The sequence below is a fragment of the Nyctibius grandis genome, chromosome 15 (genome assembly GCF_013368605.1).
Source record: "Nyctibius grandis isolate bNycGra1 chromosome 15, bNycGra1.pri, whole genome shotgun sequence".
NCBI lineage: Eukaryota > Metazoa > Chordata > Aves > Nyctibiiformes > Nyctibiidae > Nyctibius > Nyctibius grandis.
Window position 1 is genome coordinate 7,823,329 of NC_090672.1, and position 25,205 is coordinate 7,848,533.

General features: G+C 41.4%; 1 protein-coding gene across 1 annotated transcript in view; it reads right to left on the reverse strand.

The window, feature by feature from the left end:
- CA10 (carbonic anhydrase 10) overlaps positions 1-24,422 on the reverse strand; it is a 185,465-nt gene extending 161,043 nt beyond the window's left edge. Inside the window, exons 1-2 of the mRNA XM_068413434.1 lie at positions 24,278-24,422; positions 23,124-23,610 (exon numbers count right to left, since the gene is read on the reverse strand). Of these exons, the coding sequence (XP_068269535.1) occupies positions 23,124-23,184 (61 nt within the window). The 5' untranslated portion in view covers positions 23,185-23,610; positions 24,278-24,422. The remainder of the gene's footprint in view (positions 1-23,123; positions 23,611-24,277) is intronic.
- Positions 24,423-25,205: the final 783 nt, after the last annotated feature.

A 25,205-nucleotide genomic window follows, 5' to 3' on the forward strand; every position in this document is an offset into this window, starting at 1 on the left:
AAAATTGTCACAGTAGTAGCCAGGAGAAACTGACTGAATTCTGCACATTTTAGTTCTCCCCTTCACATAAATGCCTGCCTAGCTGTTCATGAAGCTCTGCACTAACCATGAGGGAAACCCAATGCACACAAATCAAAGTCCACTACATCTGGCTGGGTGACCATACAATTATGCAATGAACAATACTTCTGACTCTGTACGCTTGATTTTGAGCCCTGTTAGACAGATGCTCAGGGTCAAAATTGGATGAGAAACTGGATGCATGGAAAGGATCTTACACCAGGGTCCTTTATCCAGCTTTCAGCTTCATACCAGGGCAGGTTCACTGCAACTGGCGTGCTACAATGCCAGGTTTTCACTCAGCTACACAGGAAACTAAGCTCAGTACCAGAAGATGCCAACTCATTTTACATTAGACTTATCCCCACCCTTCCACACACACTTGGAGTTGATCCAGCCACATACCTAAAAGGAATCATGTGTTTTCTTAAATCCTTATGGTACCATGTATGTAGCATCTGTTTATTTTTTCCCCAACACAACTTTGTGCAGCAATATGTTGATAAGACTGCTCTTATTTATTTTTTGTACTTTTTGCAGCACCAAAAAGTTGTAGAGGTCATATGCTAGAAACAGTACAAAATACAGATAATCTCTATTCAAGAACTTGAGAGTCCTCATTATTTAGCTGGAGAACAAACAGTTTCACCATGGCTGCACCTGCTTCAAACTATTCTACTCACCTGAAGACTTTAGGCCAAATCCTTCCTGTATGTCTTTCCATTTTGCAGTGTTTGACCATGTCCTGCCTTCACCTCCTGGTTCTCTAATTCATGCATGTTTATAGTCTCCTTATTGGTACATCATCACACATAAGGAGCTTGAGTCTATAACTTAGTAATGCAAGCAGTCCATGTAACTCAGAGAGTTTTCCTGTACGAGTGATGATTAATAAGATTTAACAAGACTGACGCAGCACTCTGCAGAACACAACATTTTGATCAATGGTGCTCTCATAGCAGCTTATGCTAGGCGCATTCTAAAACATTTAAACTGACAGGAATTATTCTGATGACTTCAAACATGCACTGAATATGGTTCCAAAACAAACACAAGTTTTTTTGTGATCCATCTGTATCACAGTCTTTCTTTTTGAGTAAGGATTTCTTTAACTGTGATTTCCCCAACTGCAACACAAGGTAGATAAAAAGAATGTGGCACTGGACTTGTACTATTGCTACACAGCTCAGCTGGTTAGATATGGGGTGATGCCATTAGCAGGTTCACCCAGTGGTGATATTATTTACCACAAACACTCACCACTTCTTTTCGTTATTTTCTGCCATTAGAAAGCAGCCTGAGTGTGGGGGAGATGTCAGGACAGTAAACAAAACAACAACCTCTGATATTAAGGAAATAAGTAAGGTCTGTTTACTCCCCAAAAACCCAGAAGAATACTCAAACAAAAATAATCAACTGTGTGTTCATGCTTTCTTACAATATTCTTTTCTTCAAAGACAATCCAATAATTCTCAATATTTATCCTAGCAGTAGTAGGGCAATATTTATTCTAACAGTCTTTGCAGGAATAACAGCGGATTGGATTTGAGTTGAAAGGAGATCTACACCCTGCCCTCTCCCCTACCCCAGAAATAGTTCATAGCAAAAGAACAAACTTTCTCCTTTAGGTGGTATTTAATTAATTCAATTGCAAAACTTTTCAGTGAATTTGGCATGAGTAAAATGACACTTTAGCACGATTGGCATTTAGCAAACTATATCTTTATGAGATAAGGGCATCAGCTTTTTCTTTCCTTTAATTTTTTTGGTAGCTATTCTACATCAAAGAGTAAAAAAAAACGTGCAGTTTTGTGGAGCATCAAGCTATACTACTGAGTATTAAAACAAACAAAAACCCAAAAGACTAGGCATTCCATTTTGGAAATTAAGTCAATAATCTAAACTGATCACTAATCACTTTTCATCATACATCTTTAAAGAATTTTCAATACACAATTACAGACTTGTCACAGATCAGGGGCTAAGTGCACATTAAAATGTTAGGCCTTAACCATTCTGTCGCTATTAAAAACAGTGGTAATCCACAAATAACACTGCTGTAATTTGAGTAAGTGTCAAGGCGATCCAGAAGCTTAGCAAATTTCAGCTGTCTCAAAAAGCACAACAATTCTGAAATCACGTCACCTCCGATCTCAAGTGCCAATCTTTCTCTTCTCCCCTGAACAACTTTCCATTCATCCCAGGTTTAAAAATGATGACAAAGAAATGATAAAGACAGACTAAGGAAAATATTAAACCCTAAACTCCAAATGCCTCCTTGAACAACAGCACCACTTCCCTCCCATCTCCATTCAGCCACGTTCTTGAATTTAGTGTGGCATCATGTGCACAAGTGCTGTGGTGAACTGGGGTTGACAGTACTAAGTGACATGAGGGACATACACTGGCCTATTTCCTTAGGACAATTATCACCCTGAACAGGCATTTTATATTAAAGCTGCTGCTTCATCATCTAACACCTCCTACACTCCTCCCTGGCACTGTGTCCCAAAAAACTCAAAGTCTTGTCTGCAAACTCAGAGGCTCCATCAATTCACGTGAAGTCAGTCAACAGAAACTAGTACAGTACTAGTCAGGTTAGCGGCACAACTGTAAACACAATTTTAACCATAAATCAACATAAATGAGGTCAGACTCCACTTACAATGCTAACACAGACATTTGCATTGGGTTTAAATGATGTAATAAAAAACCAGTATCATTTACACTATTTTAACTTTGAGTATCAGCTAGCTCTAAGCCTCACAAGATTTGCACCTGGAAGCCTCAAGACCCTCAAGGCAGCTTTTTCATTGCTTCATAATCTGTCTCGGCAATTTTCTCTGTGAAATGCAGTGCAAAGCCCCACTATTCTGATTTCGCAGTGAGCTGTGAGTCAGCCATCTTTGACCTACCCAAAGAGGGTTCTACATGATGAGCAGCAGCATCTCTTTATTTCTGTATAACAATTAGTGGAAAACATTTTGAGATACTTGAGTAAAAGGTACTATAGAAATAGAAAGCACTGTTTAAATAAATTACATTTCTCTAGGCTTTGAATTAAGAACCACAGTCACTCCTAATGCATTAAAACATGACATGTTTTACTTACCTCCTACGCATGCTTGTATCCTTTTATAAAAGGCTAATATAGAAATTCTTTAATAGTCTTCCATGCATTAGAAGAGCTACATGGTCTATGGTCATCAATACACAGATTAAGTACTTCGGGGCTGGATGAAGCCAGCCACCTCATTACATATGGCCCACAGTCACATTAGCATCATCCTATAGCAACATAACAAAAATAACATTAATTTTAATGTTTGCTCTTTCTTCTAAAAAGATTAAAAAGACCTGTCTGGACTTTAGGAAGGAAAAGGCTTCCAAACTTCAGTCTAAGCCACAGCAGACAAGAGGACTGCTGTCATCAAAGCTACAATATCTCTGGGCATTGCTTCCTTCTGTACAGATAGCAAGAGCTGTCTTTTTAAGGGTCTGATCTTTCTCGTCCACTGCAGTCTGGTCAAATTGCACAATGGCTTCAACAGAACATGATCTGAACCCAGACCTACACCTAACAATTATGTAAGAACCTGATGGTTCTCAGGTTAGATAAGGTAGTAGGAATTCAGGTGGGGCCAACACTTGGAAGTAGAAAGCTGAGTAAAAGAAGGGGACTGGTTTTGCTTTATGCTTTCCTTAAGATGACTATTTGAGTATTTTTTTTCCTTAACCTAACACTTGGGATGGAGACAGAAAGGGCTGCTCTTTAGACCCTCAGTGAAGAAGAAAACCCTCAAAGGCTCATTAATTGAAGCCAACCAGGCAGTGCCGTGAAAGGCCACTTCAGCCAGTCTTCTTAGCGCTTCAAGGTAAAAGTCTCACGGATTTTTAGCACATGATTCAAACTCCCAAAATGTTTGATTCCTGAGCGTTCCTGAAGAGGTTGTGTCCCTTTTCTACAAATGTGCAAATGAATGCCAGAGTCAGAGAATGATATTCTCTACCTCTATTAGCTAATTTGTAGCCCCAGTGTACAATTTTTACAGTACTCGCACTTGCAGAGCATTTAATACATACAAGACGTTTCTCCCATTGACCTGTTCTAGCTGTAGCTGCTTGGCACTTCTGCAAATCAGGCCTCAGGGGAAACAGGAAACATACAATTAGTGACCACCCTTGAAAAGTTTGTTTAAAGTGTGTTGCCAAGCAACACAAATTCTGGCAGAGACAGTGATAAAATCTATTCTCTAGAGAGGCCTTAAATTCCTTTGTGACTATCTTTTCCTCTTCCTGCAATCCTCTCCCTTATTCACTGTGTCCAACAACCTCTGCAACAAAATGAGACTGTGCTAAATTAGTGTCTTTTCCCACACAACCCTTGCACAGGCAGTCACACTTCTGGTTATTTCTAAAGTGTTAAGATAACTTCAGATTGTGAGTGTGTATGAATTCCTCACTTGCCTCTCTTCTACTCCTAATAAAACTAAAAAAAATTCTACCAAATGGCATAATTCTTGTACCTACCAAAATGATTACAAGGTTAGGTCTTTCCTCTGTTTCCCAGAATCTCAGACCTAATTTTCGCCTCTTTCTCTCTCTGCCTCCACCATTCCACAGCATCTCATTCGGGCGCAATTTCCTCCGCACCAACTGTGCTCAGCGTCCCACCCCAGCACCTACCACAGCTGTCTTCAACAAGCCAGCTAGTCCCAGTTACAGCAGATAGCAAAATCCAGCCCAAAGCACTTCATTTGATAAAGACGTAGGATTTGTAACTTATTTCAAGCTTATCTCAGATGTTGACTCCATTTTTATCACACTTATAGATGCAAATATATGTATGTGCGTGGTGTGGTATACATCTGTGTACAAATGTGCATATTTGTAACCATAATAAATGTGAATGTAATTTATATGAAAGAATAACAGCAGATCAGATCAAACAACCTGGGAAGAACCCAGAGATGAGACATGAGTGCTTCCTTTAAGAGTGTGTTACTGAAGAGCTTCTGGGAGTAGGAGGGGACATGCCTGGGGAAGCGAGTACCTGGACGAGCAGGTGCAGCAGTAAAATGAAACTTGAGGAAAGGGGCAGGCATTGCACTCAGCAAAGACAGAACCAGGGGCCACAGGTATTGAGCTGAGCCCCTGCTTTTTAGCAAAGGTCCTGAAAGTGATCCCAGTAGGGGAAGACTGTGAAGCAGTGGATAAGCTCTAAGCTCCTAACACCCATGAACACCTCTTGTTCCAGATCTTTCACACTCTCCTCCTTTCTCTGGCAAAGGATTCTCAGAGCTACTCCATCCCTCATTATCCCACACCCTCGATGCAGGGGCAAACAAGTTTGGGAACTGTTGATCTACAGCAATAGTCAGCAGCAAGTGTTGGAAAAAAGAATACAAAAATAGGCAGCAAAGAGAGACCCTTCATCTAAAACCTTCCAGCCATTACAGCTAGAAGTTTAGGAATCTCCTGAGCCAGAGGTTCCACTGTATTAACCTGGGAATAACTGAGAACAATAATAATGCCTTCTCACACTTGCTTCAAGTTCCCTTAGTACCAGCAGAGCAAAATAGGGCCCACGGCTCTCATCTCTGGGAAGAGACAGCCTACAGGTAGTCTAAGCCAGATGTGTATTTAGCAAGATCAGTGGAGCTGTACTGACTGACTGTGCACAATATCATTTAGGCTGGAGTAGCAGCCAAAAGCTCCAATTAGGAGGAGCGCTCCATCCTGTCAAGCACTAGATGAATACCTACAGTCATGCATGCCCTATCCCAGGGAGACAGGCCAGGCTGCCTTTGTATGCTTCTAATTGGGCTCTCCTTGAAACTGATCCTGAATCTGCAACATTTGCAGAATGTATCTGTTCATTTACTCCGCTGGACTGGAACATGAGAATTACTTCAGTCTATCCCTTGCGAAATGCAGGCCTTGCCAATATACCAAAGGACAGAACTCAAGTCTAATGATAAGGTATGAAACATACCTTCATCCTCCAGGCTCTAAGTACTTGAAAGGCTCATCAATTTCTGTCTATCATAAAAAATTTGATCTCAGCCCTGTAGGCTCAATAAATAGGACATTCATAGTTCAGACATCGTTAACTGCCTATATAGAAAGTTGTTAGCTCCATCCAGCTTTTTCAGGTGATATTTTGACCTTCCTCTACTTTTGAGGAGGAAATTAGAGGAAGAAGAGAAAAAACAAGAGATAGTGTACATCCATCTTCCTCCTTTTTTATCCTGCATCAGAAAGAAATTGACTTTTTCCTGGTGACCACTGGTAGGTAATCTGCTCTCGAGTCAGCCCTTCCTGATACAGCCTTTCCTTGTGCTTTTTTCATTGTGGTATTTACATTTTATTTTAGACAGCTTGTATAAGTGTATTCAACAACGCAGAAATGCTGAGCAACTTAATATGATATGAGATACATACTGTCATTTACATCATAACTAATCAACTTTATAAGAGGGATCATTAAGCTCACTATAAACATCTTTAAAAAACCGTTTTAAGGCTGATAAAAGAATGAAAGCAAAGTCCAAGTCCCAAGTTCAAATGATGTATAATTTCCACCCTGTAAATAAAAAGTAGAACATTCTCTCAGGGGCAGCAGGAACTAAAACTAACTGTTGCCCTTCAGGAACAGCTATGTTAGGTAAGGCACAAGGGAAAGGAGGCCACATAAAACACCTGTAATATTTCAGCATCACCAGAGTTTAACCTGGGAAGGCTTTTACTGGAAAGCTTCCAACTCTGCCAGTTCTTTGTTACATAGTGGATTTTATTCCACAGCTGAAGACCTTCAAAAAAAACAAAACCATGCAAAGGAAAAGCAGATTGACTTTTTGGCAGGAAGTCAATGTGCAAATACTAATGAAATAATCTCAGTAAGCAGACTCCTCAAAGGTCAACAGCTACGCAGTGAAGAACTTCAGCATTTAAGTTATTAACAATTTTTTCTTCAAGGATTCTGACAGTTTCTGTGCTCTAAGTTTAAAAAAAAATATCAAGATTTGATGACTGAACAGTCAAGCTCTCTATATCTCTTTCTCTGTGAGGAAGATCCTAACCTTCCATGAACCATGGAATCAACAACAACTTAACCTTTCTGATCCAACACTTTAGTAAAGAAAAGCAAAGCTTAAGGGAAACAAGATGGGAGCACCCTATTTCTGGCTATATTGATGTGTTTTGGATTGCTAGTCAGATCCCATCAGTTCCAAATCTGAGTAATAAAGCAGCTGAAATGAGAATTCTTACCTGCTAGTTGGATTTCTGCATCTCTCACCACCAATTTGAAACATACAGAAAGTGAATTCCACACTGGCACCATGCCCTTTTGACTCGCACATCAAAGTGCTGCCTCTTCAGACAAAGATGAACATTCAAGTTGAGAAAGCCTAAAAGTAGCATCTATATATCTCATCTATTTAAATAGTGTCATCAATGCAGACAGGACAAAAAGAAGAGCTAAGTGTTATAGAGAAAGTGATCTCAAGGAAAAGCAAAGGTACCTCAGATGACACATGTAAATGGAGGTGGGAAATTAAGTGTTATAGATATAGAGGTTTAATGTCCAGCATTAAGACATTTATACAAAAGGGAGGAGCTGTTGACTATGACACTACCAAAGTGCAAATACAGCAAGTCTGAAAGAAACACAGACATTTTACCCAATCTGTGAGGAAGTGGCACATACCTAGACTTGGCTAAATTAGAAATATTTCACCAGTGTATTTGTAACTCTACGGCTATAGCACTCTAAACACACTGATAGTGAAAACTGGTCATGAACAGCACAGTAAGTTCCAAGCTTCTAAGCCCTTACTGCAGTAACATGATCTGTTTCCCAACATCTTTGCAGTCCTTGGAGAGGTGTAGAGGCAGATTTAATGAGCAATGCATACCATCTGTTAATATTGCCTTTAAGAGCAACTGAGAAAAAAGCAGCAATACCAAGAGTGCAAGAGATGGCAGAAGCTTTAAAAAAATGGACCATCAATAACAGGGTTCTCTGGGTATGATTGCTGTAAAAACAAATCCCAAAAAATGAGCAGACTACATGTTTATTTTGCAACTGTTAAAATATTTAAGTCAGTTTTAAGCCTGCATTAGAACCATGCAATAAACAATCAGGTTAACAGAGCTAGTGGGCATATTACTTCTGACCAAAAGCCAAACTCACCAAAATGATGCATGCCAGGACCTGATCCTGCCGTACTCGTGCTCTGGGCTAGCTCCTTTCTATAACAAACTACAACAGATCTTTTGAGTTACACTGATTTACATAAATACAGGATCTGGCTGTTGTTAGTTTACACTCAAGCCAAGCGGGTAAAAACCGCTTTCATTCTAATACAGCAGTATTTCTCACTTACTCAGTGGGGTTATAACTAACTACTTTGGATGCTAGACAGTGGACGGTCAAGCCCATGGTCCCTAAAGTGTCTAAACTGAGAAAGCTAAGTCTGACAGCACAATACATGTTCGGTTACTAGCTAGGGCAATTCAACTTAACGCTGTGAAGCCACTCAGTAGGCGGTTACAAATGCATTACAGGGATACAGAGAAACTACTTGCTGTCACCCCACTCAAGAAAGGCTTCATTTGTTTGCAGCGTGAACCTGATTAGGTAGGATGAACTGCTCAGTGGCTAGCCCAAGTGCTAGCTAAAGATCAGGGTACTGTTTTCTACCCTACCATGGGCCTCTAATTTAGACCCAGGTCTAAGTCACTTGCAACATGCAGTTGAAGCTTCAAAGCCTGTCTATGAAGCTGCAAACATTAACTCCCGTATGTTGCAAGTTTAATTAGTGTCTAGTTCTCACAAGTTAGTCTTCTATAGAACATGACCTGAGGACAGGCCTCGTGTTTAGCTGGCATCAGGCACTTCTGTCATAAGTAAGAAAGAGGTCACTTTTTCCTTTCAGTGTCACAATAACTATTCTCATTGCTCTATTTACCTCAGTAAGTGTGACTGTTGTTTTCACTTAAATGGTGAACTCTGATTTCCTATAGGATAACGACTATATTTCCTAATAGCTGGCAGAACAATAACCTCATCTTTTTCATCCAGCCATATACATTACAGTCTTACATTAAATTTTCTTCTTTCTCAAGAGAACTTTGAGAAATTGCCAAAAATCCATTTAAACGCTTCGGGTTTACTTCCACAGTCCCAGTTTTATTTGAACACAATATTAAATCTGGAGGGAAAGAAATAACTGGAGGTCCATAGTTTGCATGATGAGTTATCTTTGGCCTACTTCACCCTGCATAGCTTTGTGACAAGAACAGATGTAAAAGCTCTTTGCAGTTCTTAATCAAGACATACTATTACTGAGATAACCAGAAGGCAAAAGAATACGACAAGTCACCAGGGTTCAGAAACAGAGGTGGTTGCATGAAATAAAGGGCTTACTTTAATCACTAGAATTCTCTGACAGAGTTGTAAGTCAATTATAAAGTTAAAGCCATGTTACCTTGCTGTATGTTAGTATAAACATGTAGAATACATTTGTAGTAATTTAACAATCATAAAATCTTACGACATACTGACCCTTTAAATCAGAAATGTATTATTTTTCAATTATTCTAATGGATTATTAATTTATACAAATTACAAATACAGCTTACTCCCCTCTCCCAAGCAGATCAATGCAAGTGCAGTTAAAATGCAAAAGTATACTTTCCTATGACTTTTCTGCACCTTCTGTGGTGAACACAAAAGCAAAAAATTTCTGCTTGTATTCAGCATGTAATGACAGGAATCAAAACCCCATTCAAAGCAAGACATAATTAGATGATAATTTAAGCGTGCTTCCTATTGAAGAGGTAGTCACACTGCAGTTTAAACAAGCACCAAAACCTGGTTGTTTAAAGCTAGACTGTTGTCATTATTCAATCCAAACCAATTTCTTCTTCTGTATGTCACGTAGACATTGCGTATGTCCAAACCAATCTGGCAGGTACCAGGTACTCAACCCCTTTCATCAAAGGAAATAATTTTAAAAAGAATATATTTTACATTCTTCTAGAACTCAAAATCAAACTCTTTTTTTTTTTTTAATTACACTTTTTGAATGGAGTATTTCACAGAATCACACAGAATCACAGAATGTTAGGGATTGGAAGGGACCTCAAAAGATCATCTAGTCCAATCCCCCAAACACCTGAAAGCCAAAACAATTCCAGTTTGCAACCTTAAGCACGGATGCGGTAAATAGGGCTCAAAACACATATGTGAGGGGCTCTACCCCTCTCCTTGCCTAATGTAAAGCTATCCACTCAGATTAAATGGCCCTAGAACTCTCCCAGCCACAATTGCAGTCTGGTTTCTTCCACATGCTATTCCCTCTGCCCTAACCCCTGCCTCTCCCATACTGTACTGATAGAGACCTGTTAAAACTCTCTTCATGCATCTCGTTTATAGATCCCTGCTGGAACCCAAACTACTACACTGTTGTGTCCAAAGCTTCCTTCTGTCCCACTAGATGGATGAACTGTTTCCTCATGTCTTTCCTCTTTTTTTTTTTTTTTTTTGGTACATTGTTTGTCACCTGAGGAAAACTTCTTACACCTGTACAGAAATTAAGTATTGAAATTAAGTACAGAAATTATGTCTAACTGTGCTAGATCTCTGGGTATAGCCCTGAGCCCTGATAATCTAAATACTGCGCTAGTTTAGAAATCATTTCCCGAAAACTTGAACAGCCATTTCGCTTTTGGACAACTACCACTGTCAGTGGCAGACAGACTGAAGGGAGATAGTGGCTATTTTGACAGTTAGGGACAGTGGCCACCATTTGTGACAATGAAGTAAAAACAAGATTTAATTTCTATTATTCTTATTTGAGCTTCTACTAATGCCAGCTCATATCTAAACATAGTAAAGCTTTCTTCATCCACGTTCATTTAAAATGATACACACTTTTACTGTGCTATAAAACAGTATAAATAAAAAGTATAAAGTTCACTTCCACTCAAGAACAGTCAAGATCACTGTCTCAAAGAGCAATAAATAATAGGATACTGCTAACACCAAACATCAAGAGAGAGAGTTAAAACCATTACAAATCCATATCTCTCAGTAACTTAACAATCTATAGGTTCAGTCTATTTAAAAGATCCAGGAACAGGGGTTTAGTGGATTAGTAACAACAGACCATTAATCTCTGCAGCCTCAATTTTAATCCAGCAATGACCAAAGTGATTGAAAATCATTCTGACCACATGACTAGTAAAGCTCCTAAGCACGGTTCTCTCACATACCTGCATCCCAGCAGCAGAGGTCACAGTATGTTTCTAATGGGACTATTTACCCAGAGACTTCAGCTTAATACTTAACTACATTCAATGCCAACGTTTTTTGGCAGAGTAATTCCCCTGCACACCACTTCTGTGAACTAAGAGCTGAAGATTTTATTTTATACTTTATTTCAGCCTGTGTTAGGAAAGCTTGCTTTTTTCCCCTGGCAAAATATCCAAAACAAACTTGTCTAAAACAAATACTTTTTTGTTTCTACACAAGATTTTAAACATGTAGGAATTGATGACTGTCATTCCAAGCAAATGCCGGATTATTTCTGTACAGTTTATATAATACCAGTGAAAGTTATATCCAAAACACTTAAACAGTTTTAAAAATAATGCAATAGTATTATGTCATATACTCTGCTTTTATACATAAGTTTTTAAGTTCTGGAGTATTCAATGACTAGAATTAATTCTTAGGTGTCCAGTAATGTGATAAGATTATGTGATCAAGACACACTTTATCATTTGGTCCTTCACAACAGTTATCAGGATATCAGTAAAGAAGCCATTGAAAGGGAGACCTTTCAAAAAGGATTGAAATTCAACCGTTATTTGCTATGATCTGACATCTGAGTCACAGGTTCTTTTTCAGGATCATTAAAAGGAAGATGCTGACTACCTTGTCAGATATGCTCTTTTATTACTGTGAAGTAAATAGGTATTTAAAAACATAGTAGATACAGAAGGTCCTAGTTACATAGAGTAAGCAACTAAAAATGGGAGAGTTACAAGCATGAGTTCAGAGAGTTGCTTGCTGCTGTTTGTGAAGCATCAAGTAGAGTCAGAGCAGGACAATAGCTGAAGGAGAGAAACAAGAAAGTTTGCAGGCTCTATGTCCTTTGGTAGATATGGTCCAAATACATAAATATGAGGTAAATGTAGTAGAGCTTTGTCCAGCCATTTTTACAAATAGTGAAATACTTACATAAACTTTCTTGCCCATGGTAGAAATTTATTCATAATACCATATATGAAGCCTTACCTCATTCAAAACGTGAGGAATTTTTCTACTGATACATACTGAATATGCTACCACCTTCTCGCAGTAGTAGAGAGGACATTTGGCTTGTTTTGTTCCCAGACAGAGGGATAGACAGAACCTCACGTATTTTTATGTATTCCCCACAAGAAGTTTCCTATATCAGTCTGACTAAACTCTGCTTATGCAATCTAGACTGTGCCAGCTGCTTGCACAAAACTGGCATGAGGTTTCCCAAGCACCACTGTTGGCACCGGCTGGTAGAGCAAGTCTTCCCTCATCGCACAACATGGCTTGCTGCTGTCCCTCCACCAGCCATGCCATGCAGCCCCACAACCCAGGCTGGTACACAGAATGTCCTCTTTATATCAGGACTTGAGGTCTGATCAAAATAAAATTAAAATTTGTGCTGGAAAAAAGGTGCAACAGAAATTCACATAGAAAAGCCCCTGAGTATTATCACTCATCTCCTGTTATTTCACTTTTTAGCTTTTTGCTTTTGTTTACCATAGTCCAGGGGAAATCTGTTTACTGTTGTGAAAAACAGTGTCCATTTCATTCAGAGCATCCATAAAGTGAGAATTAACAAATTGCAATCCAGGTTATTTTAATTCTGATTGTACAGTTTCTCTTGCTATGTTAGTCATACCAGAAAAGTCTGTACCTTCACTTTACCACACAAAGAACTGATATGATTTTACCTGGATCAGAACCTATTTTCTACACAACTGTATAATTTAATCAGAGATTATGAAAACTTATGCTCATCTTAGCTGGGCTTTTCCAAATAATTTTGTATTATTCATGTATTATGACACTGCTTCTCCTTGCTTCAGCAAAGCACTTCAGCACACCCTTAATCTAAGTTGTTTTATACAATTACACATTAAGACTCAAATACAGCAAAACACAAGCATGTCTAAGTTTTTCATTTTGCTGAATCTGTGTATTAATGTATCACAATAAAATCTAAAGAGTATGACTAATTGTTTTAGCTTGCAAGTATGAAAACATACTTATGCTACCTAATAAAAATAAATCCTATTATTTATTACTCTGTTTTGCATCCTGTTCCACAGTGAGCTAAATACCTGTGACTCTAGAGTAAAGGCACAATTACAGACTGGCAAAGATGAATTGTTAACAACTTGGAGAGAGCGTCAGGGGGCTACTGAAGATAAAAACTGTGCATCTGCAGGTAACTTTAAATCCCACTTGCAATTACTATCTGCCACATAGTACCCTCAGGATCATCTGGGCAAACGAGCGGAGACTGTGGAGTCTTTGTAGGTTACTTTGCTTTTCAGCAGGCACAAAAACATATTATAAGACACCACTTACAAATATGAATGTGAACAAAAAAAAATTTCAAATGGTGAAGTCAAGTGAATATACTGGAAAATAAAAAATGGGAGTTACAGACATCATGGGCGAAATGCCCTGGGGTGAGGATTTCATGCCCCCAAAATAAATTCACACACAGGTACACAGCATATCCAACAACTACATCAGTATGCAAAGGAGCTTGTTGGTCTGCTGAGAGAGCAAACTTCAAACAGAAAATTTAGGGCCAAAATCTGTGGTGCCCTTAACTTTCTGTTGTCACCCACGTCCACACCAAGTGGATGCGAAATATGAGGCAGGCAAAGTGCTGCACTTTGAGGAACGTATTTGTTACTCATAGTCACAATAAAAACATAGAGGGTAACTGAATGAATCTTAATAATTTAAGCAGAACTTAAATAACACACGTTTACGGAAGAACCTTGTGTGGGCCTGAATTTTACCTTAATATCACACTAACTCCTCTAAACCAATTTACTTTAAACTCTAATGATGTAATTTTTAAATATACCATAATTATACCTCACGGTAACTTCACTGCTATTACTATGAAGAGAAAAAATACCTTGTAATACACACGCAGAGAGCGAAGGAGGGATCCAGCCTCTGAGAGGACACACTAGGCTGCATTCCATGACCCTTCCCTCTAAGGGAAGCCACACAAGTTTAAACACTGAGGATAAATCGCGCCGAAGCAAACTGCATGAAGTCAAGAGGCAAGGGAGAAGAAATGACCGCGAACTCGCTGCTTAGCTGGGCTTCAAGTTTTAGAGGTTTAAAAACGGTCGTTTTATGTTTCTTGGGGCCAGACTGCCAGGTTTCATCATCCACTGAATTCGCTGAGTGTGCCCAGCTGCAGCCATCCCCCCTCCCGTCAGAAATCGAAAGGCAGCGTTAGCGTGTAGCTCACAGAAGCATTTTCAGGAAGATGTTTCTAGAAGGAGTTTGCAAGGGCAGGCAGTGCCACAGGGGTGGCCACCTTCCTGTGAGGCACAGCCCTCAGGCCCCCGACGTGAGGAGCAGGTGCAGGGAGAGCCACACAGGTCAGCCACCCTCCTGCCATCGCCAAGCACATCTGTGGTGAGGAAACAGCCCCAGCGAGGAGGTAAGTCTGAGTCAGTCCAGTCAGCGAGGAGAGGTGAGGAGCAGCAGGGCACAAGGCTGAGGGCAGGCGAGGGGCCGAGGTTAAAGGCAGCTCAGAGCCGCTGAGGCACCAGACATGGCTTCTCACAGTTCCCTCCACAGCCTGACCCAAGGCTACTCAGCTGTGCAGGATCAGAGGTGACAGGGACGAAGCAGCCGGACCCCAGGGGTGGGGGACGAGGCTGCAGAGCCTGTGGGCTCGTCTCAGGGCCTGTCACTGCCTCTCCCTCCTGACCCTGGCGCCATGGAGGCCTCGTGCTCCCTCATTTCAGTGAGGTAAGTCACTGCCTCAGTGAGATGATTCAGTGTCATACCCTGACCAGAAACAAGGTGGAAGAGTAATCCTAGTGCTGCAAGGCAGAAATGTGAGTGAAAATGGACTGTAATTACTTAAATGGCTGCTGGGTGACCTTTCACATGACATTCTACCTCAGCTTCTCCATCTGTGAAAGTGTGGCCTACACCACATGCTCCCTGCAAACTGTTCCAACCTTTGCCACCAAAATTAATCTTTTTTTTTTCGTTTTGACTGAAATATAGCACACCTCATTCATACCTTTCGTTCTTAGAAAAATCCAGACTGCACAATCTCATTCAGAGAAATCTCCTGTCAGTAGTTTTCACACACCCTCAAGCAGCAGGATTAGGACCAGCTCATTCTCCATAAAATTTCACTTTCAGGGGACACTACTAAGTATTGATATCTTTTTCTGCTAGCAAGCACAAATCTTCAGCACTGCCTTTTTCCTAAAATGAGGATGTTTCTTTTCTCTGCCATAATGGTAAACACAAATTAATGCTCTCTGTAGCGGCCTAAGTATGTCACCTTGCCAAACAAAATTTAGCTGTGGCAGCAGCAATCCCTCCTGACCACCTCCTTCAGTTACCCAACCGCCATGCTACCGGCAATACAGCTATTGGGCAGGGTTTGCTGGAGGACACGGTCATTCGAACATACTTACAAGCGGCGCAGTCTTCCATAGTCACATGTACCAAAAGACATTTCTCTGTTACCCATCTTTTTCTTTTAGTATTAATAAGGCAAATTCCGTAGCAGTCCTGCTGTGCTAGTCTTTCTGGTCATGGCAGAACAGAAAAATTCCATTCTGAGGACTATTCTTGAAGCAGAACAGAGCACTATAGTAGTTAACAGTAGGAAAGAACTTAATTTGGAAACAACCCACAAAACTGACAGGAAAAGGATTTTTCAAAAACCATGTTTTCCCTCTGAATCCATCTACTCAAATGCTACTTCCAAAAGCCTGAGATGTCAACACATTTAGAAGGGGAAAAAAGGATAACGTTGCTTAGCTTCTTCCTCCCTGCATGTGCTTAGAAGCCACTTTGGACTAGTCGGTGTACAACTCTATCTGTCCCATACTTAAAAGCCAGATGACAAACATACAGTATTCTGAGCTTGATCAAGTTAAGTACTAATGATAAGGGAGGAAGGAAAAATGTCAAAATGAACAGATAACATTTTGGATATTATCTTATCTCTATTTTAGTATCTTGTTAAAAAGTACATTCTAATTAGTTATTTGTGAATTACAGCTGCTCCAATATTTTTCTGGGAATAATAGTACAAAAGATAAAACTGTAGAGCATTTAAGTTTAATACTAATTCTACTACAGAAATACAAACGTTACAGATCCATGAATCTTAACCATAAATGTTTTCATATGGAAAAATACATCAAACAATGAAAGCATTTCTTTTCTTTAGTTCTGACCACTGCTTTCAGTATGTTATGCATGTGGGAACTGATTACCTTCCATTTTTCAAGATGAAGAAAAAAGAAAATTAAATATTTTAAGGCTGTAGTCCTGGATAGGTTGTACCTGACGCTCAAAAGGAGCAGACAGACCTGCCATCTAAAGCTTTTCTCATTGTCAAGCTTTAAGTTTTTGCCATTTGTAAGGCCCAAATATCATTAATACTAAAGCCATTTCTAACATTCTCAAGAGTTCCAAGGTCTTTTAAGGTGGATGTAAACATAGGTTTCTTTATGCCTTCTTACCTCAACTGTCAACTGCTAAGCACTGCATGAAAACATTTCCCATATTGACAAACAAGAAGTTTACACTTATGGGCACCCATGTGCCTATGAGGCACCCAGTACGTGTCTACATTACCAGAAAGGCCACTATACTACAGAGAATATAGGTTTAAAATGTTTCAGCCCTCTATTTTTATGACAATAATAACTTGCAATTTTATCTTCAAGAAATTCCATTGAAAGACCCTTGACAGCTTTTTAACCATCAATGGTTAAACCAGGAATAAAATATTGTACTACGTTGAATTCAACTGTAAACAGGTTGGGCTGTAAATTCTGCTAAATGCCAGATTATTACCCTTTTTAAAAATTTATTTCCTATTTATTTACCATTAATGTTTCAATTTATTTATCACAATAGATTTTTTTTTTTTGCTAACTGATATTCTCCACAGTATGGACAGGCACTTTTGCGCTTTCTGATGGCATTACAATGGAAATGCAGTCACACTATACAGTGGTGCCTCTAAGTAAGTCATTTAAATTTGATTCCTATTTTCTGTTCCTTCCAACATGACATGTAGTTAACACAAAAACAAGATAGGAGCAAAATAACACTTATCACAGTATGTCAGTGTTGTCCATAACTAACTGTCATCTAGTTTTTGTCTGCTGCTTGAACTGGTAATGAGATAATGATAAAACAGTTTTATATAGTCTTCTATTAACAACCCAGATGGGCCAATCATCCACTTCAGTCTTTGCCATGTTCAGTTTAGCCATAAACAATCAGTAACGATGAAAACAGCAGCTCCCTCCTCAGCTAAATTACAACTTTCAACCAAGCAAGAAAGCGATACTTTGACCAATAGCAACAAATAATCAAAACAGCCTTTTAGGGTAAGCAGGAATTCCTTGTTCATTGGTGCACGAGGAATATTCATAATGCAAATGGAAAGCCATTTCAATCCTTGCTGAATTTAAAATCTAGCTGTTGTAGACTTAAAAACTGAAACCTTTCCAAGAATATGAAGGGCAAAACTTAAGTGTAACATCAGTTGTGACTTAAAAAATACCCTTAAATTGAGAGTGCTCATTTGATTTGGGGTTTTATTCCCAGTTTTAATAATTTTGTCTTGGAGGCTTGCTATCTAGTTCAATTGCATTAACAATGAGGCAACAGAAGGCAAAGAGGTGCCTTTGAAAACTGGGTATCTTCATCACTGAGATTTGGAAAAGAATAGCAGCGATTACCAGTTTCTTTCCATCAGTTTACTGGATGGAATATAGCTCAGCATAATATGTGCAAAACTATTCATAAACGTTCCCTTCTACTACCTTTACATAAGCTAAAAATGTGTGTGCTGTTTTGGCACTTTAACACCTATCTGGTCACACTCTAGCTGTAAAACTAACAATAAAAATAGAATGATGAAAAATACAGGGCATGAAAAAAAAAGTAAAGCAGACATTTATAGGAGACTACAAGGCTATTTCCATAGAATTTTAAAGCAGAAACATCTTCACGCCTTTTGAAAAGGCGGCAACATCTCTGAAGTGAGAAAGCATTCAAGTGCTAAGGAACTGAGAGTCTTTGGATCCAACATATGGCCTCCATCCTGTGTTTGAATGTGAGCAGGAGGATTGAATCCACGTGGATTTTCAGTAACATCAACAAACTCAGTGCAGGCATGAAGGTTTGCCCACACACGTGAAGCTGTGGATATGGGACAAAGCAGAAAAGAATACTATAACGGATTAGATGCCAAAAGCTCTTAGTTACCAGATGCACCAGGCTGCATGTTATACCTTCCTCTATGCCTAGTGATTACTTTCTCTCATATAAATATAAAATATATATCTGTGCTATGAATAATCCCTTCCCCTAGGATATTACATTTCTTACTTAAAAGTGCGAGAAAAAGTTATTTCTGTGACACTATTTGAGAATAATTAACTTGGTTTCAACATTTTTGTCCAAACATAACAATGAACCATTCACTGTTAGTTACTAAAGGACACTAGAGCCTCAATATTCTTCTCTTCTACAAGACTACTTTAGCTTGAATTACCTCAGGTTGTACTATGCTAAGAGAAGAAGAGTTATCAGACCTTACAGACCATCATTCAACAGATAATTCAGGCCCTAGCATAATTTAGAGTTCCTACAGGACAACTCTCTGTTATGCCAGGTAATAAGAGCTCAGAGACTAAAGGAGCAGCAAGTCAGAAAATGAAGTGCAACTGTGCTTCAAATACACCCCTAGCCCCTAATGCCAGGAGATGCTACATCAGATGCTCAATACACAGGGGAATTCCTTGATGCACAGGATTTTTTTTTATACCATCTTAGTTGTTCATGATACATGATTTATGACCCCTGTGTGCTGCCAAACAGGCCAAAGAAGTTACATCATAAAAGGGATCTGCCCTGACATGACTTGAGGATTGTGGCAAAGGATGAAAATACTTCCAAATAATGAGAGCTATAGGACTTGCAGGAATTTCATCTACGTTAGTTCCCGCAAGCCAAAACAATAAGAGGTAATATATCAATTCACAGGAAGCCACAAAGATGTTGAACATGCAGGTTCAAGAAACCATTTTGTTGATGAATTAACAGAAAATGTACACAGAAACCTTCTTAATCAATGCCCATGACAGCAGCATTTCCTTATTTAAATTAAGTATCCTGCAAGAGTTTGAAAACAGCATCCTGATTTTTTTTCTTGAAATTGATTGTTAATATCTAGAATTACAAAAAAACTGCTCGTGGTTTGTACAAATGACTATGCAAGCAAAGGTGGCAGCCTTTATGGGATCAACAACATCTGACCTGAGAACACTGATGCTAATTAATCTTTGGTGGTATTCTTACCCAGGAAGGAAATTTTGGACATCATACCAACAAATATTATCCTCTTTCTAGATAAACAGAATAATCCCCGTGCCATGATTATCTGCATCTTCAAAGCAACAACCAGAGAGGTCTTATTTCAGCATTCTATCTACAGGACATCTTCACTTCCACTACTCTGTGTTCCTTCTCTGCTCTAGTATCATTAAAAGGAACAAAACCTCAGAAGTCATAATACAAATCATGACTATTTTTCCTCAGAGTCTACAACTCAAAGGAATAAATACACATCATGACTTAGAAGGAAAGAGAGGGCTTTCATTTCTTTCTAAAGGACAGAAATTGTTTGCGTGGTCCTTCAATCTGTTCTTATTTCTCATTTGCATCTGCACAAAGAAACTAGATTTTCCTTTCAAACAAACAATTTCAAGTAGCAAAAGCCTTAATTCAATATGCCAAGAAAACAAAAATATTCCGTTTACAAAGTTCACAGATAAATTATTTCCCAAACACAAAGGCCAGTAATTAAAAAAATACATATTCCTAAATCTCAGTATCATTTCTTCCAAAGCAAGCAATCTATCATACACACAGGTAACCGACTGATAAAAAATATGTTAAGTATAAAATATTTTGAAAATATATATGCCTCTTTTTAATAGATGAAATTACTTTCCATATACTAAGCCTCACAAAAATTCATGCATGGGAGAGACACCAGAAAGCCAATTGTATAACTTCATTATTTATTTTAAATAAGAAACACAGCATAAGTGCTACATTCAGCATAATTTATATTTAAACATCATGTAAATACATAGCAAAAGACAATGTGACATAACATTGAACCTATGTTTAATGAATAAGTTTACTAATAATAATAAACTAACTTAACAGTCTATTCAATTCAGTGACTGACATCATCCCTTTGAACAGCAGCCTGTAATAGGCCCTAACCCAAATAACCACTGGAATCAGGAGGAGGGCCATCACTGGTTTAAATAGACACTGAATCAAGCGTTTGCTAATGTTCAGGAAAGATCCATGCACAGAAGCCCATCCTTGTATCTTCATTGCTGAAACAACTGACTTAATAAGAAAGGAAAAAAAGAATACTACCACACTCCTTCATTCACATTCCTGCAATTTGCAGCAGTGTGCTCAACTAGTGTTTTTTTTAAGCAACATGTTGAATGAATGACCAGTGCTGAAGTGCTAAAAATACACAGATTGTGGAATCCAGTGTTGAGGCAAACCTTAATAGGCTCCATTACACCTTCTCTTACTTACACTGTTATCCAGACATCCCAGCTAGATAGTATGTTACAAAACATAGTCTAAAAATAATGACAGAGGAAAGATACAAAGCATTAGTGCTAGTCAGTTATCTATAGATCTTAATCCTTTTTACCAAGACGACAAATACCAAGGATTCCTGAAAAAAATAAAAATCCCTAGGAAGGAAAAAAAAAGGCTAAAGCATGCACACATCCTCTATGTAGTTAAAATTAATTATTTGAAACCACAGCTTTAACCATGCAGCAAAAGCATCCCACCATTCACTTATTCACTTTATTCCCCCCAAAAAAGAGAAAAAGAAAACAGAGATGGATATGAATCTGTTCTTAGTGCTAGAGGGAGATGGAGAGCGACAGGAGCCCCTGCAGAACTGATCCCAGCGTCTGTTTCAGAAGCCTGGGTTCCCATGGCTGAAGATGAGGAAAGGAGTGGGGGGGGGGAAATAGGAAACACTGGCAGCTAAATGCATGCCATAAGGACCTGCACAGAATGGGACAGCTTCTTTCTGTCTCAGGATATTACTGTCAGAATGGCCAAGAAAGCGATGAGCTTCATTTTTCCATTCTCACTGTGGTACTTTAAGAAGTGCCTAATCTGAAGAGAACTGGACAGGTGGCATATCATGCTGAGCTAAATAGATAAGTGTGAGATTTAAATGACAGGAGGCAGCAGGTTTTGCTGCTCTAAAGAGTAAGAGTGAATTATTCTGATGGTACCGATGGGCACAAGTGGAAGGTCAGCCTGGGGTGCTGCCAGTGTCACCCGGGTGCCTGGTAGCAGATGGTGTCAGTCTGTAGGGATAAAAGAAGGGCTGACATACCCCGTGGGCTGACAGCAACACTATTTGCTCAGGAATAAAAAAGTTTTGGGGCAGGTGCAGGCAATACAAACTAACACGGATGCTGCCACCCCAAATGTTAGCGTAAGCATCACCAGTCCAAGGGCTGTAAGGGCGGATCAGTCAGGAGGTGCTGCAGAAAGCGCAGTGGGGGCAGGCACTGCCAGGGCGAGATGCTGCAGGGGCTGCTGGCTGGCTAGGGGCTGGCCCAGGCCAATCTCTGCATGGTCCCAAGGGAGCTTTGGAGCTCCCTCTCCCTAAGCATCTCCAGGCTGGACACTGAGATGTCCACCAGGACTCCCCACCGTCCCCCAGCAGTGCCCTGCCTGTGGTGCTTGCATTCCCGGGTTCCGGTCTTACGCAATGACTCGAGGGCAGAAGCAGCCTGCAGTGAAATGGAACAGCAGGAGACGCAGGCAGCCTGGATCCCCATGGGGCTCCCTGAAGTGTCCCAAACTAGAAAGCTGGCCACCTCCCCACTCCTGCCTCCTGCAACATAATTATTCCAGCATGACTGACATGACAAATTAACAAGGCAGCCAGGGCTTTTGCAGTAGAAGGGAGTGTTCTCCCCAAGAATAAATTGTTCCAATCCTTTACGCTAGACACCCAGCCATGCCTATTCATTAATTGGACAAGCTCTGGTGACAACTGAAATTACCCGACTTCTACATACTGGAGGGGAGAGAGATCTTTGCAAGCTTAAAATGAGAAGCCTAGAGCTGGAATCCCAGCCATCAAGGAGTTCTTTGGATGGGGATATTTTTTTTTCATATTCATTTTCAGAATACGACCACAGTAAAGCTCTGTTTAAAAGCAGAGGCACGTTCCTCAGTGTCATTCCTCCCTTTGCAGACCCTGAACTGTGGCACCAGAACATGAGAACTCCGCCAATGAACCACAAACCTTTTAAGATCCGCAGATCAGCCGAGTTTAAGAACTTCAAGAGCTATGAAATGCTGGGATTACTGCAATGTTGCGATTAATTATCACAATCAGGTACATTAGGAATTATAAGCATCTCCTTAATCAGTACACCGTGGTTACTTATTGCAAACAATGTATCGTAATTACTACACAGGTATTGGAATTGGGAGGGGGATTGATGGTTGTCAATTTCTGTCACGATCCACTCACAATACATCGCTCCTGTATTTTTCAACTACTGTTTTGATTTGGGTTTAACTGTACCTCTTGCCCCTTATTAAGGGGAAGCCTAGGAACCCTGTATGGTATTTCTCCCCCCTCCCCACCCTTTCTGTGCTAGCTGCGTACCTGAAATGCAGACGATGAAATTCGCTTGCAGAAGAAAAAGCACCTCCCAAACAATTTCCATCCTCCGATTCTCATGCCAAGTGCATCCCTCGGCGAAAAAAAATAACAAAGATCAATATCGCAGTTTGAACGATCCCAGGAAATTTCCTTTCGAACTTGCAGACTGTATTCCCCAGATGTGCTGACAACACATGTCCAAGCTCTCTCTCTGCACGGCTCAAGCGAGATCCCTTCCCTTCCTTCACCCTCCAAAAAAGACCACGAAGCCAACTGCCAGCACCAGGCTCTTCCTCCACGAGTGGGAAAAAAATCCACCAGATTTCCCAACAAGACATAGACAACAAACCCCAACTGATCCAGTCCGGAGAGTCTCTATTCCAGGGCGGCCAGGTGCAAGTTACCCGCAAACTCTGCACGTCTCAGCGGGGCACTGCCAGCATGCCGGGGGAGGGAGGCGGCCGAGAGAGGGGGGGGTCCTCTCCTGCTGCTACAAAACGAGCGGAAAGAGATTAATACCCGCTGCAACGCATTCCCCAACCCCGCACGCCACCGCACCGCCGCGGCGCGGAGCTCGCAGCAGCCGGCTCTCCCAGCCCTGCCGGGGTTTCTGCAGTCCCCGGCGAGACGAGGCGGTTTCCGCCAGGCGACTGCAGGGGTCGTTCTTGCCCCGCGCACGGAGCTGCCCTTCCCCGGCCGGGCTGGCCCCGGCGCCGCCGCCCCCCGCCGCCACCCCCGGCCCCGCACCCGCGCCGCTCCGGCCCCGCAGCTCGGCGGCACCGCAGCGCGAAAACGCCCCGGGAGGGGCGGGCTGGGGCTGCGTTACGTTGGCGCTCGGCCCCCCATAAATCTGAATTGCAGAAGTCGGGAGTCGGCAAAGCAGCGGGGGGCTTGCCTGCATCGCCGGCCGCCTTCGCTAAGAATGCCGATATTTTAAAACTTATTTAAACAAGAAGGAAAAGAAAAACAAACCCAAAGTTCTCGCGGTTTTGGTAGTAGAAAGGGCAAGAAGAGGCTACAGCCAAGAGTTAGCGAAGTCCTTGCTCTGCAATGCAATCTAATTGCATTCCCCAATCCACAATACTTCTGCATAGATTCCACCCCCCCCCAAAAAAAAAAAAAAAGCAGTGTCAGTTTTGGGGCGATCTCTTACTTACCCCCAAATCCTCCTGCTTTTTATTTTTTTCAGCTCATCGGATTTGCCACTCCCGCCTGCAGTCCCAAAAACAAATCGAGGTCAAGCTCCGAGCCTCTTGCTGCAGCCACCTGCCCCCCTTAGCTGTGCGGAGGTACCATAGCTCGGTGTGTTCCCCCTCCTCCCCTAATGCCGATTATTTCGCCATTTCCCCGAGCAGGAGCCCGTGCTGCGGGGTTCCGCGGGCCGGCGGGCGGCAGCGCCGGGCACGGCGGGGGCTCGGCGCGGCGGCGCGCACGGGCGCGGGCCGGCGGGGCGAGCGCTCCGGCGCGGAGGCGGTGCCTGGGCGGGCGGCGGCGGGGCCGCACCGCACCGCGGCAGGGGGGTCTGCGGCTGGGACCGGGCCGGCATGAGCCGCGGGGGGGGAGGCGGAAGGAATAACCTGCCTCCCGCGCGGCCGCGGTGTCTGTCTTCTCAGGCACATTCCAGAAGCTGCTGCTCACTTTGTTTAAAATGTGGGTCCAATTTTTTTGCTTCCCCCCCCCAAAAAAAGAGGTGCACGTGGCGCAACCTGGCGAGGTTCGGTTTCCCCTTCTGCGGAAAGGGAAACTGGGCGCAAAAGGGCAGCGTTGGCAGAGCCAAAGGGCTGCGGGCTGGGGAGCTGCGCGGCGCGGGTAGGTGGGCAGGGGGCTGCCCCGGGCCGTAGAGCCCTGAGGGGTGGCTCGGTCTGTCATGAAAGAAGGGGGGGGCAGGCGCTTTGGGCTGCAAACGAAAATCCCGGCTGAGGGCAGGTGTGCAAAGGTGATCCTGCAACTGCTTCGACTGCGGATGCTTTCATTGATCACTGTAAGGCAGAAGGGAGGGGGAGGGAGAGAGATGCTTTGGGTTTCAAACTGATATCCCAGCTCTTGGCAGGTATGCAGAGGTCATATTGCAAATACTCCAGCGGG